General features: G+C 42.7%; 1 protein-coding gene across 3 annotated transcripts in view; it reads left to right on the top strand.

Moving 5' to 3' along the window:
- Window positions 1-296: 296 nt before the first annotated feature.
- Window positions 297-14,731, top strand: part of LOC115090047 (acyl-coenzyme A thioesterase 1-like) — a 28,441-nt gene continuing 14,006 nt past the window's right edge. Inside the window, exons 1-2 of one of the 3 annotated variants that reach the window (XM_029598642.1) lie at window positions 297-571; window positions 9,544-9,746. In XM_029598642.1, the coding sequence (XP_029454502.1) occupies window positions 9,639-9,746 (108 nt within the window). In that variant the 5' untranslated portion in view covers window positions 297-571; window positions 9,544-9,638. Of the gene's footprint in view, window positions 1,242-2,512; window positions 2,592-9,543; window positions 9,747-14,731 lie in introns of those variants that run through there. The other 2 variants (XM_029598640.1, XM_029598641.1) reach the window with 2 other exon arrangements.

The following is a 14,731-nucleotide window of genomic DNA, read 5'->3' as shown; positions in this document are numbered from 1 at the left end:
CTTCTTCTGCCGTCATTTCTATGTTTCTATGTGTTGTGTAATGGGTGAAGGTGCAGTTTTTCACTTGGGCATAGGCACCAAATTGCCTGGCTCTGGCCAGAATCATGCTTGGCATTCTCCGATTGGATGATGTGCAGCTGTCCCGGGGCCATGCATGCAGCCATGATAGGACATTACAGTGTACAATCAGCTTAAAAATGGGATTGTCCATCAAAAACAAGGTAGTTGGTCATCCTAAAGGGGCCTTTATTATAGAACTTTCCCCGCCTCTTTCTTCTACTCTTGCAGCGCTTGGGCTGGGAGTCCAGGACTTTTCTCCTCCTCTCTTGCTACTGTGGGGCGGGACTCTGACGTGAAGACCACAAGCTTTTTGATTTTTCATCTCTTACAGTAGTTCGGCTTCTGCTGCTGCTGCTATTTTAGCCGGTTCCGGGGGAAGAAAGCGCGCCGGTTACAGGGAACAGTGATGAAGGTCACCCCAAGAGTTCCAGTAAAGAAGGGGTTTTCAAGACTGTGACTATTAACAATTGTCAGAACAGGGGACGGCATGAGTTTGGTCGGAATAAACACGGTAGCCGCAGCAGTGGTTTGAACAACTAAAAGGTTTTATTTGAAGTAGTTCAGTTGCAGGCCTGGCGCTGGGAGCCCCGGCATCGTAGTTTCTAGCGCAGAGTTGAAGGCGGCCATGGCTGTCTCCCTGTCCCGGCTTTTAGATAAAGCTGTAGCCGGTTTGTTACGCCGGGGGCTGATGAGGCCCTTTGGGATTCGGCGTGGCGCTTCCACGGCGGCAGCGGCCTCCGTCTGCATCTCCCCTTCCCCCCACTGCTTGTTTGACGCCCCGGTGCGGGTGAAGGTTTCCGGCCTGGCTCCGCTGCAGGAGGTCACCCTCCGGGCTTCCCTGACCGATGAGACCGGGAACCTCTTCCAGTCCAGCGCCCAGTACCGGGCGGAGAGCAGCGGGGAGCTGGACTTGAGTCGTTCCCCGGCCCTGGCCGGCAGCTATTCCGGGGTGGAGCCTATGGGCTGGCTCTGGTCCCTGGCCCCCACGCAGCCCTTCAAGCGGCTGGTGAAGAGGGACGTGCTGACCCCCTTCAGGGTAGATCTGGAGGTGCTGGAGGGCCATGGGGCCCCCGACAGGCTCCTGGCCAAAGCCACCAACGAGCGGAGCTTCCTGAGGGAGGGCACGAGGAGGATCCCGGTCCGAGAAGGCAGGATCCGGGCAACGCTCTTCCTACCTCCTGGTGAGTGAGGTCCGTCCCAAAGGACTGGAGTTCTGCTGTACTCAGTTTCAGAGCATGGGGGTGTTGCTGCTGTTTTACTGAGAGATTGCATTTAAAAGTTTAAAAATGTACTGTTTGGCTGCTTCAGCTGAAGTGCTTAGCGTTGTGGTCAGGCACCACCTGGCTCCCAAGATAGGAGATGCAATTGGCCTTGTGACAACATTGAAGGGCCGATGCAAGAAAGGGCGCCCGGCCTAGAGCACAGGTTTAGGCATGTTTTGGACACGCTACACTAGCACCCGATGCAAGAAAGAGATTAGCTGTCCAAAATGCGCACCCGAACAAATGGGCTCATCACATGTAAATTCCATGCAGATGAGGCTATTAGCTGTTACCCCAACGCACTCCTTAATGTGGCAAATATAACTCTAGCTCCGGAGCTGGCGATAAGTCAATCCGTGAGTCAATGGCTCATGAAAAATTAAAAAACTACTATTCTCTGTGGTTCTTCCTACTTCCATATTGTTACAACACAAATCTACTGCTTGGTGTTTAAAAATAACAGTATAATGTAATGGCTTAATGTAAAAAAAAAAAAAATCTTGGATGCACATTTTACATGCACACTTTACATGCAAAATATACATGCACAATAGCAAGGGGCGAAATTGGACTGAAGCAGGCTAAAACGGACGTGTGCCCGTTGCAGTTCTGGATACCCGATGCATTTGAGTGCTAGGGGTACACATTTTTTCCCTAGTGTGTCCTTTTTAATGCAGCGCCTCTTAAAATTGCATCGGGCTCCCAGGGGATGTGGCTATGCGCATATTAGGAAAACGAGCACTCAATATGAGCACCCGTTTTAACAGGTGTCTTATTGTATTGGTCGCTGGAAGTTGAGAGGACAGGTTTAGCCTTGCTGGCACTAGACTACTGGCACACAAATGGGTAAAAGGCATTGAAGAGATCTGCTTTACAGGATCTAAATCCCATCTAAGTGGGAAGTTCTGTTGGGGAGATCGCTTTTCCTAAAAGACTCTCCCTTGTCCCAGTGCTGCCTGTTGTGAGATGAGAATTCTTGAGAATAAGCCTGGTAATTTTTACCTCCAAAATAAAGCTTTAGGACAGCCCCCTCTCCAGGAAAGAAATGTACTTGCCATGTTCTCCCTGCTTTCCTATCTCCAAAAATTTCTTTTGAGGAAGGAGAGGAAAGAGTGCATAGTGCAGCCCTTACTCTCTACCAGAATTGCTCCATCCTCAGTCTCTCTCACTTTTCCTCCCCCTCCTCTTTGTCAGGCTGATACAGAAAACTTCGCAGGAGAGCCGACGAGTGCCCAGGCCACTCCTGGGTGCGCGATTCAGGAAGCCCAGGTATGCAAATTAGGGCCCGTCGCTAGCACCTCCTTTTTGACAGAAGCGGTGGCTGTCAGCGGGTTCGACAGTCGACGCTTAATTTTACCGGCGTCGGTTGTGGAACCCGCTGACAGCCACAGGTTCGGAAAACGTCCGTTTTCCAACCCGCGGGCAGATTTTTTAAAAATGTATTTAAAATTTTTTTTTAACTTTGGGGTCTCCGACTTAACATCGCTATGATATTAAGTTGGAGGGTGTACAGAAAAGCAGTTTTTTCTGCTTTTCTGTACACTTTCCCGGTGCCGGACGAAATTAACTCTTGCCTTTGGCAGGCGTTAATTTCTGAAAGTAAAATGTGCGGCTTGGCTGCACATTTAAACTTTCTGTATCGCGGGGGACTAAATAATAGGGTCATCAACATGCATTTGCGTGTTGCGGGCACTATTAGTTTCGGCGGGGGGGGGGGGGGGTTGGACGCATGTTTTCCACGCGCTATTACCCCTTATTATATAAGGGGTAAAAATAGGGCGTGGAAAACGCGCGTCCAAATGGGGGCTAATGGTGCGCTCGGCCTGAGTGCACTTTACTGCATCGGCTCGTGTGTGAGGTGGATGATTAAATTCCATGGGCTTTAGTGCTTTATAATATGTGCCCTGCACAGTTACCAGCAATTGTGTGTGTATATAAAGCTGTGTATTGCTTAGCGAGCTCACAATGAAATCCCAATGTAATGAAGGTGATAGCTATTTTCCCCCCCCAACAGAGAGGTGCATAGGCTTAATTCATCTGGTGGGCAAAATCAGGAGTTCAGAATTTATGCACAGGAAACATGCTTTCAGTGCACAAATCCATGGTGTGTAATTTTCTAATACATATTACAATTGATCTATTTCATATTGCAAAGAGTATGGATAATTTAAACTAAATTATAGTTTTCACTTCTTAGTCAGTGGGTTGTTTGAGAATCTTGCATTCTCGCGTTTTGATATATTCTTCATGATTCAATTATTATCTTTTGCCCTTCTTGTCTTTGTGGTTCTATATATTATGAAGTTTTTAGGTTAAATTATATGCGTTTTTGATTTTAATTCACATTTAAATCTCTTTCTGTCTGGTAAAATACGTAACATCTCAGGCAGAGAATTTCAGAGCTTTGGACCCGCTATGGAAAATACTCAATCTCTTATTATGTCAGATGTGTGCTCTGGATTGTGGGAATAGTCAGTAGTCCTTTATTTTGAGATCTTAGTATTCGTTGAGGATTGTAAGGTAACTCCTAACAAGCCGGTGTTATTGGAATGAATGATGTTGAATATCAACTTTAATACTTTATACGGTAGTAGATTCTGGATTGTACTGGTAACCAATGCACTGATATTAGCGAGGGTGTAATGTGATCATATTTCCTAGATCCTAATAATATTCTTGCTGCAGCATTTTGTAATAGTTGAAGTGGTTTTAAGTGACTTGCTGGGAGATCTAGTAGTAAGGAGTTACAGTATTCAAGGTTTGAGATTAGTGTTTGCAATAGAGTACGGAAATTCACAAAAGTTAATAATGGTTTCAACCAATGTAGTATAAGCAATTTGACGTAACCTTCTTAATTAATTTACTGATGTGCATTTTCATTGTGAGGTTCTCATCTAGCTGTACACCTAAATCCTGTTCTTGCTTTGAGTTATTAATTTGAAAATTACCCAGGTCTAGGGCAGGTGGATTAACAATCGATGAGTTTCTACTCAGCCAAATGATTTCAGTCTTTTTAGGGTTTAATGTCAGTTTACGTTGTGATAGTTCTTGTTGTATTGCTATCATATAGGTAGAGAATATTGAAGCTGTGTTTTCAAATGATCTTGAGAGTAGGATGTGGAACTGTATGTCGTCAGCATATAAGAAGAAAGTTATTCCTAGATTAGCCAGTAATTTACACAGTGGTAGCATGTAAATATTGAATAGTGTTTCCGAGAGGGCTGAGCCTTGAGGGACACCTGTATCACACCGGAAAGTGTCAGATATATAGTTGCTCAGTTTGACTTGGAATGTTCTGTTAGAAATGATAAGAACCATCTGAGAACCATGCCATCGATCCCATGTTTCTCATTTGATGGCATAACAGTTTATGGTCCATAATGTCAATTGGCTGTTAAGCCAATTAGCACAAGACAAAATTCATCTGCACCAAGCCCTCATAAAACTGAGTCCGTTAATGAGAGGAGTAATGTTTCAGTTGAGTGGTGTTTTCTAAATCCAAATTGATTTGGGAAGAGAATGTTTGGATCTTCCAGATGATTTACAAGTTGGGATAACACTGCTTTCTCAAAAACATTTGCTAGAAACGGCAAGTGGGATATTGGAAGATGGTTGCCCCAGTAGTCAGTTCTACTAGTCTTTTTTTTTTGTATTGGCTTTATCATCACTTGTTTTAATCCATGTGGTATGATTCCTTCTGATATTGAATGATTAATTAAGGTTGTGATTGTCGGAGTGATAACTTGGTGTACTTGTTTCAAGAAACTGGCTGGTATTGTGTCATGTGGGTGAGTAGCTGTTGGAGATCTGCTCCCCAGAGGGGAGGAGTTAGCAATCTGAAGTAGATCTGCTCCTCCAGAGGGGAGGAGTTGGCAGTCGGTTATAATTCTGCTGCTCGGAGTTAGCAAGCTGTTATCGAGCTCCTCCAGTAGGGGGAGGAGTTAGCAGTCTGTTATGGATCTCCTCCTGGAAAGGGAGGAGTTAACAATCTGTTATCAATCCCTGCTACTAAGAGTGGCAATCTGCTATAAGTCCGCCAGAGGGTTAGCAATCTGTTATGGATCACGCTGCCAAGGGGAAGAGCTAACAATTGTAATACTCCGTAGGCGGAGTTAATGATCTGTGTGTGGATTGGCTTCCCACAGAGTGCCATGGCAGTTGTATAATACCGCTCTAGTAGTGTAAGTGATGACACTGAGATGAATTGTGAATCCCTGGGCCGATGGCAGATGACAGCGCCCTCAGGAGGATATCCTGAGAGGGATCACCGGCTAGGCTGGAGTATGGAGACAAACACAGATAATTCTTTCTTAGAGAGGAAGTAGAACCACCAGAGGTGGCAGTAGTGAGCTGATGTGCCCGGCAAGGCTGAAGTCCCTTCGATACTGGAATTGCAGTCTCTGGGTTGCTGAGCTGTACGGAGACTATAGGTATGCTGTACAGAGCTGTACGGAGTAGACAGGGTATGCTGGATACAAAACCAGTAGAAGATGATACACTCACAATTGTAGACATCTGTAATGGCTTCTATGCAACAGAGTCTTCAGTATATTCAGGAACAGGAACCGTAGGCAAGTGCTGGTTCCTATATGCAGTCTGAAATGAGAACTCACAATATCTGTGTATGAGATGGCTTGTAGAATAGAAGAGAGTCTTTGGAGGGTTTTAGGAACATAGGCCCTCGTGGAGCGAGTTCCGGTTCCTATCTGCAATCTATAATAGTAATGCACCAGATAAAGGTATATAATAGCTTCTGATATAGAAGCGAGTAGAGAAGGGATTTAGGAACATGGGCTCTCATGGAGTGAGTACCAGTTCCTATCTGCAATCTACAATAATGACTCACGATCTCCGTACCTGCGATAACGTCTTAGACAGAAGGGAGTCTTCGGAGATTAGGAACATAGGCCCTCGTGGAGCGAGTACCGGTTCCTATCTGTAATAGAACTCAATGTGTTCATGTCTGCGATCGCTTCCAGGTAGTAAGGAGTCTTCTGAGCATTCAGGGACATAGGCCCTCGTGGAGCGAGTACCGGATCCCAGCTTAGCAATCTGAAATCAAGAAGAGAGAGAGCGGGGCCCCCAAGGAGCGGGTACCCCTGGATAAGGTGGTGGAGGCAGAGCAGCGGAGAAAGAATTCCCCTTGCTAACTCGATTCGATTTAAGGTGGAAGCGGATGACGTCACTACGGGGGAACGCCCCCGAGGTTTGCGCCCTTGCCGGTACAAACTCTGGAGTGCGCGCGCGCCCTTACATCATCAGGAACATGGCGGATCCACAGCATCAGGTCAGCCTGGGGATTCTAGGAAGTACGGTGAGGAGAAGCCGTGGCAGCAACTGTCCGTCAGACCCAAAGAGAGTCGCCACAAAGGTAGAGAGGATGGAGCGAGGGTGAGAACAGGCACGAACGCAACAGTAGCAGGTTTAATTTTCGCAATGATTTGACTAATTTCCAGCTTCAATACTCTGTCAAACGTGGACCATTCCATGTCATTTGAGTCTTCAGGTGCTTTTGTTGGAGAACAGTTAGTGAATTTTCTTTTCAACTTATTGATTTGAGTGCAGTGGCATATTCATTACAAGAGGCCTTTGCAAAGTTGTAGTTTCTCGAAATGGAAGATGCCGGGTCTTTAAATGTTTATTGTCTCAAAGAGCAGTTTTGAATTAAATATAACTCCATGAATCTGTTTAGCGTGTTAATCTTTTTTTGCTTTATTGGTTGGTGTACGTTATTTTGTAAGGAAAGATTTATATTTTCCTAGAGATTCAGCAGATGGGCATTTCCACTATTATTTCTCTAATTTTCTAAGGTTCTGTTTAGTGTTTCTTAATTCATCATTGTACCAGGGCTTCTTATGTTTGGAATTGTTCCTTTCTTTGTTAATAGTTTTCATCTGGATAGGGCTAAGGTTTTCAGCTATGTCATCGACGTATTTTATCCCAGGAATCAAATGCTGACGTGGATTTGGTTTGATTTAGTTCATGGATCTTATTTTATATTGCTTCAGCAAGTACTTCCATTGCTATCTTTTTTCTGAAGGTAAAAGTAAGCTGCTTATCTATGCTATTATGGATTTGGTTGGTGAAGGCTATATCCGCTTGTATTAATTGGTGATCAGACCAGAGCAATATCGTGTGTGAGGTATTGATTAGGCAATTACTTGTATTAGCAAATATTAGGTCTGGAGTGTGGCCCGCTTTGAGTGGCTTTCAAGACAAATTGTGACCATCCCAGGGCTTCCATTGCTTCTGAGAACATTTCACAAGCCAAGGTTCTTGGTCTTTTGTCTACCTGGAGGTTAAAGTCTCCTACAATTAATGTAGACTTTGGTGATGGAAACACTGTAGGGAATAGTTCAGTCAGTGGTGAACAGTCTTTTTGAAGTAAACCTGGAGGACAGTAGACCAGGCCTACGTTTAATTTTTGAGATTTTAGAATTGCTACTTCATAGGGTGGGTTAATATCTACTTTGTAGGGTACTAGCTTAAGTTCTTTTTTACAAATTATTAATAAACCTCCACCTTTTTGTTTAGGTCTAGGAAAGTGAAATACCTCATAATTAGGGTGGAATTATTTAATTTAGGAGTACATTATCTTTATCAGTCAGCCAGGTTTCAGAGACGCAAAAAATGGTGGGCTGTAAATCTTCTAGCAGGTCATTAATCAGTGGGATTTGTTTGACATAGACTGAACATTTAATAGTAGCATAGTAAACATTAAACAGGAAGAGATAGTGGAAGCATTAATACTTATCGTTGGGAGGACCAAGTTTGTGATCCTTCTTTGTTTCTTTCTTGGGGCACCCCTTAGATCTCCGTTCAGGCCCCGTCCTTATATAGGCTAAATGAAGCACGTCTGGTCCATGATTGTAGTATTCAGTTCAGGTATAAATTAATTAATACATGTCAGGGGCGCACAAAGTGGCAGGCTCCTCTGTTGTGCTCCTTTGGGCGCGTGCCAAGGAAGCAGGCCTTCGGTTTCGCCGCCAGCTTTTGTTGGACCCTGCGTCCTCCCTGCTCCTTCGCCGTCGTTTCCCTGCTGTCCTGGCCAGTGAAGGAGGCCGTCGGTGAGGAGCTTGGTTGTGGGGAGGGGGCCCTTTGGCATTACCGCCGGCTTTTGTTGGACCCTGCGTCCTCCCTGCTCCCTCTGCAGGAGTCAGTGTGCTAACTTGAATGTCTGCACAAACATTTTGGTATCCTAAGTAGATGCAATCGAAGTCTATGATGGAAACATTTCCTTTTCAATCACTTTTTCATTTCTCAAACATTTTATATTGTTTCTATAACTTTTTAAGTTTTACAATATACAAGCCTTGTTTGTTTAGTTTTCTTTTTACATGCTGTCATGTGCAAATGTCCCTGAGGCCTGTAAAACCTAGCAGACATTACAGTTTCTTTCAGAAAACACGTTGCAGTGTTTGTGTCAGTATTTAAGAAGTGACATTTGCTATTGCATAACTGGGAACCTTTAAAAATATTGCTGCTGGTGCAGCTGCAGCACTCCAACACAGGAGGTCTGCATTAGATTTCCAGGCCTGATACATGCTCACACCAGCCTGGGCTGGCAATAGGAAGAGAGAGAGAGAGACTACTTCTTAAAATATTAACACTGCAAGAAAACATTTTTGCTTTTCATATTTATTGTTGCAAATGCAATGCCATTAGCTGCTAATTGTTCTGGGTGACCGCAGTGGGCTTTATTCTATGACCCATCTTCAGTGTGTTCTGGTACTCAGTGGATCCAAACCCTCTGTGCACCATATTCCTTTTAGATGTGATAAGTGGACATCAACCTCAGTTGTGCACGTAATATAAAAATGTGTAATTTCCTTATACAGAGTTAAGGATACTGCTAAAGCTCTATAAATGTAAATATGTTTGAAAGGGTTAAAACCTTTAAGTAACAACAAACAGGGCTGGTGCTTTCATTAGGCAAACTAGGCAGTTACCTAGAGCACCAAATTTCTGGGGCAGCAAAATCCTACCAGTGCGAGGCTCATAAAGGTGCGGTGCCAAAGCATGACCACCAAAGAAGAGGAGCGCTATGCTGAAGCCATTGTCATTGGTAGGAGGAAGCACTGTGTTGGGGTTGCCACCAGTAGGTATGTTGAGAGAGGAGGATGCTTGACTAAAGGTTTGTCTAGGTTGCCAAATACTGTTGCATTGGCCCTAACAACATATGTCTTTAAATCACAATATTCTTTTGCACTGTCTCATCTAGGAGCTGATCCCTTTCCTGGCATTATTGACATTAGTGGAACTGGAGGTGGCCTCCCTGAGTACAGAGCTAGCCTCTTGGCCAACCATGGTTTTGCCATGCTGGCTCTAGCTTATTACGGCTATGACGATCTCACAAAGGAAATGAAGGAGTTTCATTTAGAGTATTTTGAGGAGGCTGTGAACTACATGCTACAACATCCTCAGGTAGGTCCTATGATAAAGTTCATTCAAGTCATTATTTAGCACTTTCTCCAAGGAAGTGCAGAACAAATAGCCACACAAATGGGTCATGTCATCTGACAGTGCCGAGATGCAACAGCTCTCGCAGAGCTCAGAAAGGCTGGTTTTGTTCTCTCTTAACTAAAGCCATTTGGTCATTTTTCCTCAGGGTTTTTTTTGTTACACTCGTTATTTTTTCATTTGAGTCTTCTAATAAAAGTTAATGTTAAGAGTTAATTTCTTTTCTTCAAGATAGAATTCAGTTTAGCATTGATTTTCAAGATGGCAGACAACAACTGGAGTTCCAAAGATGTGCCTGTAGGTCTTCTAAACTGATTCTCTCTCAGCATGACTGATGCATCCAGTGCCTTGGGCCTTCTCTTGATGCTCTTAATTGCACGGCTTGTGCACGCGTGTCTTCAAGGATCATAGGGTTGAGAGATTATACCTTAAATGAGTTTCTAAATATCTCCTCAGGCTTCCATTGAAGCAGTTAAGGTGACGCATTGTTTGGTACAGAGACTGTCACCTAAATCAGGGATGGCAAACTCCAATTCTCGAGAGCCACAAACAGGCCAGGTTTTCAAGATACTCACAATAAATATGCATGAGATTTGAATTCACTCATTGTTGATATCCTGAAAACCTGGTCTGTTTATGGCTCTTGAGGACTAGGGTTGTCCACCCTTAAAATGGCTCAATCCTCTCATGATCAGTGCCATTTTTTCTGAAAAGTCTTGTTACAGAAAAAGGCAGTGATGTGAAGTCTAACACCTGGCCTTGAAGCCTGTTTGCATGGCACTTATGGGACTCTTCATCAGCACAGAAACGATACGCTTCGATGCAGTCTCAGCATAGCCATTTACAAGCAAAACCATGGTGCCATCTTCTGCATACAGACCTGGGTGTGGAGAGACCATTTTAAGAGCAGAAAAATTAAAACAGGACCAATTCTAGTTTTGGTTCCTGAATCAGACAGTAGTTCTGCTCATCGTAGAACTGACTAATATTCCATGGTTAGGAAAATGTGCACTGAATTCATACTGATATATCACCACCTCCTCCCTTGGAGCACAAATCTCCCATTTTAGAGTCATTGATGCCAAAGATGGAAAGTCAGACTGCTGTTTCAGCTTTTTAGGCTAGAGAAAAAATATTACAGCTTAAGTCTAGAGCTAGAACATTAGTTTGGCTTAAAGTTTCAGGGCTCTATGAAGATGGACTTGAAAAATCTGCTGATGTTTCATGTACAGGAGACAATCTTTTTAGAGAAAAAGTGAAAAAAAAACAGTAGGTCTTAAGGATCATTCTGCAACACTCCTGATAGCAGCAATTGTAGAATCGTCTTGTAAGTCTAATAAGCTCCTACCTCAGTATTATTAAATACAATACTTCTGTTCTAGGAGAACATATCAATTTTATCTTCTTCGACAGCTGCAATCTCAGTAGCATCATCCAGTTTATCAGAGAGTGCAATCCAAATCTTTGCAGCTTTTTTCAAATCAAATTTAGAATTTTTAACTACAACATCAAAAAAAAAATTCCTGGTTAGCATTATACAAACTTTCAGTAGGGGGTAGACTCCAACATTTTATTCCTGCTGGTCTTTGATAACAGATCATTGGGTATTAAAGATCATACAGCAAGGGTACCATTTAAATTTCATATCCCTTTCCTGAACAGTTTCCAAGGAGGCATTCTCTAGTTGCCAATAAAATCAAACTTCTGGTGGTTAATAAGGACGATATGCTAGAATTTTTGAATCAGCTAGATCTACCCAAGTTTCTAGACAGCCAGACAGAACAGCTATCTGCTCCTATATCATTGCTTGAAATCCAGACAGCTGTTAAAGCATTACCAGGATTAAAAAAAAAAATTCTTGGTAAAGGTAACTCCATTTCTTTTACAGACCTATAAATGCTGCAGGAATAGCAGGGTCCTCATTGGGTGATATAGCTGATGCCAATATTTCTCTTATACATAAACCAGGGAGGGATGCTCTAGATCAGTGGTTCTAAACCCAGTCTTTGAGGCACACCTAGACAGTCAGGTTTTCAGGATATCCACAATGAACATGCATGAGAGAGCTTTGCATACATTGGAGTCAGTGCATGTAAATTTATCTCATGCATGTTCATTGTGGATTTCCTGAAACCCTGACTGGCTAGGTTTACTCTGAGGACTGGGATGAGAACCATCTCTCTAAATTGCAATTGCAGCTTGTATTGGCCTCTCTCGCTTTTAAACTCTGATATTAAGATACTAGCTAAGATTCTGCAGTTGTGGTTGGAAAAGGTACTGTCTAGTTTGGTCCATGGTGACCAAATTGGATTTGTCAAGAGGCAAGTATCTACTTCAAATACTAGGAGATTGTGTAATATATAGTACATGTCTAGTTTGGTCCATGGTGACCAAATTGGATTTGTCAAGAGGCAAGTATCTACTTCAAATACTAGGAGATTGTGTAATATATAGTACATGGCCAAAAGGAAGGGGATCTCTGGTTTGATTGCTTTTTATATGCAGAAAAGGCTTTGACTCGCTGTCTTGACCTTTATTTGAGGTATTAGCGTATGTTGGTCTACTGGATAGGTTTATTGCCTGGATTGTGGCTCTCTATGAAAGACCAAGGGCACATATCATTATCAATGGTTCATTCTCTTCTTTTAGTGGCATAGTGTGAGATACTAGGCAGGGTTGCCTGTATTCCCTTTTGCTTATTGATCTGGCCATTTAACCTTTAGCTGCAGCTATCAAGACACCTTGCACCTGGGTATCCAAAATATTTGGCTTGGGGGGGGGGCAAAAGAACAAGATTTTTTATATATACGGATGATGTTTTTGATTTGCTTAACAGTTCCACAGTCGTCTGACCCACTTTATTAGATCTCCTACACATGACATCCTTGCTGGCTTTAAAGTTAAATGTGATAAGTCTGAATTATTCCCCCTTGGAGATAAAGTGACAAATTCCTGATTGTTTTTCTGCTTTTCAGGTTGTGGGGGATGGTTTTAAATATCTTGAAGTTTTTATTACTAGGGAAGTTATATTTATTCTCAAAGAACTACGGCCTGCTTCTTAGTTAGATAAAGCAGTCTGCTTGGAATAATCTATTTCTTGGGTGGGTAGAATCAGTTTGCTTAAGATGAATGTACTGCCCAAGCTGTTATATTTGTTTCAGTATATTCCCTACTTTGTCCCAGCCAGTGTATTTGCTGATCTGCATAGTTTATTAGGTTTATTTTGGCAGAATTGGCCTGCCAGAATAAAACTAAGCCAGCTTTGGTTGGCTAAAAAGCAAGGAGGAACGGCTATGCCTAATCTTCAAATTTATTATTGGGCGGCTAGATTCGTATGCTTAAAGGTATGGTTCAGTAACTCTGTTTCTTGGAAAGAGAACAAGCAGAAGAGGATACTTGTTTCCAGATTCTCCCCATTGTTTTAGGATAAGTAGATCCAGCCCTATTCTTGCACATACCCTACAGATATGGCGACAAGTCACTAAGTTCATAGGTAATGAGCAAGAAGCTTTGTCTTCAATTGCTCCTATGTATGAGAACTCTGTCATATCGGAATTTACCTTTTCATCTACTTTTAAGAAAAGGAGAGACAGGGGTCTTGTTTTTATTGCCCAGCTTTGGGGGAGGGCATTGGATTTCAAACATTTCAAATGCTATCTCAGGACTATGAATTAAGTCTAGGCTCTCGTGCTTGTTATTTGTAATTACGATGGGCTCTGGGAGGCTGATTTGACTTGTCTAAGCCATTAAGGGCCTTGAACGAGGTGGAAGACTTGGATGCGTTTTGTAGGTATTGCAGCTCTTTTCTGGGGTAGTCTTACTGGTAAATATGGGAAAGATACCACATAGCCTTTGATAGATGTCTGCAATGAAGATCTAGGCATGATCCTGGACTTCAAGGCTTAGAAGAGTGTATGGACATCTGCCTGTCATGTATCTATTTGTAGTAGGTGGAATGAGCTTATGGTCAAGCTGCTGCACAGAACATCTCATACCCCTATCTTTTTCTCTAAACTTTTTTCTGATGTGAACACTGATTATTGGAGATGGTGCAGTAAAATAGGCACTTCTGCAACAAGAAATAACCTGGAGACCATGTGATGCACTGAAAGGAGTAGCAACACAGTATCCTTGTTCTTACTTGGCCATAATTCAATTATATTTTTTTTTCTTTGCTATTTTTGGCCTGCTGACTATTATAATAATGGCTGAAGAACTTCTGAAGCAGTCCATAACTATAATGTGGGTGGACAAAGCAGCAAAAAAAACCCCAAACAAAACCCTGAGTGCCTAGGAAATATAATTCTGAAAAGGGCACACCTGGACAGAGCAAAGAGTCCTTGGAAAGAGAAGAGGAGTACATCTAACTCATTGACAGATTTAATAAAAAGGTACTTAGATCAATTTTCAGTGAAAATAACTCAAAGTATTGACTCCAAACTTGAAATCATTGTCTCGAAGGCTGCTCAGGTAGTCTCTTCCATTAAAGAGCAGGAAGAGAAAATAAATAATTTAGACCTGAGAGTTAACGACTTGAAGAATTCATTGACCAGCTATGGCAGCAAGATAGAAATTTTGGAAACGAAATCTAAAGTATTTGATGAAAAATTAGATGATTTGGAAGATCACAGCCAAAGAAATTATGCATCGTAGTCCTATCTGGTGGTGGGCCAAGTTCCCATTGGATTCATATCAAAATGGCTGCCTGAGTTGCTGGGCCTTGAGATGGGGAGTAAGAGATTAAAAATTGACCACATCCATTAGGCCTTGACCCTGCAGCCCAATAAGAATGGAAGGCCTTGAACATTCATCCTTCAATTACATCATTTTTGTGATAAGCCACATGTCAACAAGGAGAGAAAAAAAATCTTCATATTTCAAGATTTTTCCCAGCTGGTACAGCAACGGCACCAAAACTAAGCAGAAGTGAAGCGGCAACTTCAACAGAC

The sequence above is a fragment of the Rhinatrema bivittatum genome, chromosome 4 (assembly GCF_901001135.1).
Source record: "Rhinatrema bivittatum chromosome 4, aRhiBiv1.1, whole genome shotgun sequence".
NCBI classification, from domain to species: Eukaryota; Metazoa; Chordata; class Amphibia; order Gymnophiona; family Rhinatrematidae; genus Rhinatrema; species Rhinatrema bivittatum.
The sequence above is the reverse complement of the archived record's forward strand: the minus strand, read 5'-3'. Positions and strand labels throughout refer to the sequence as shown.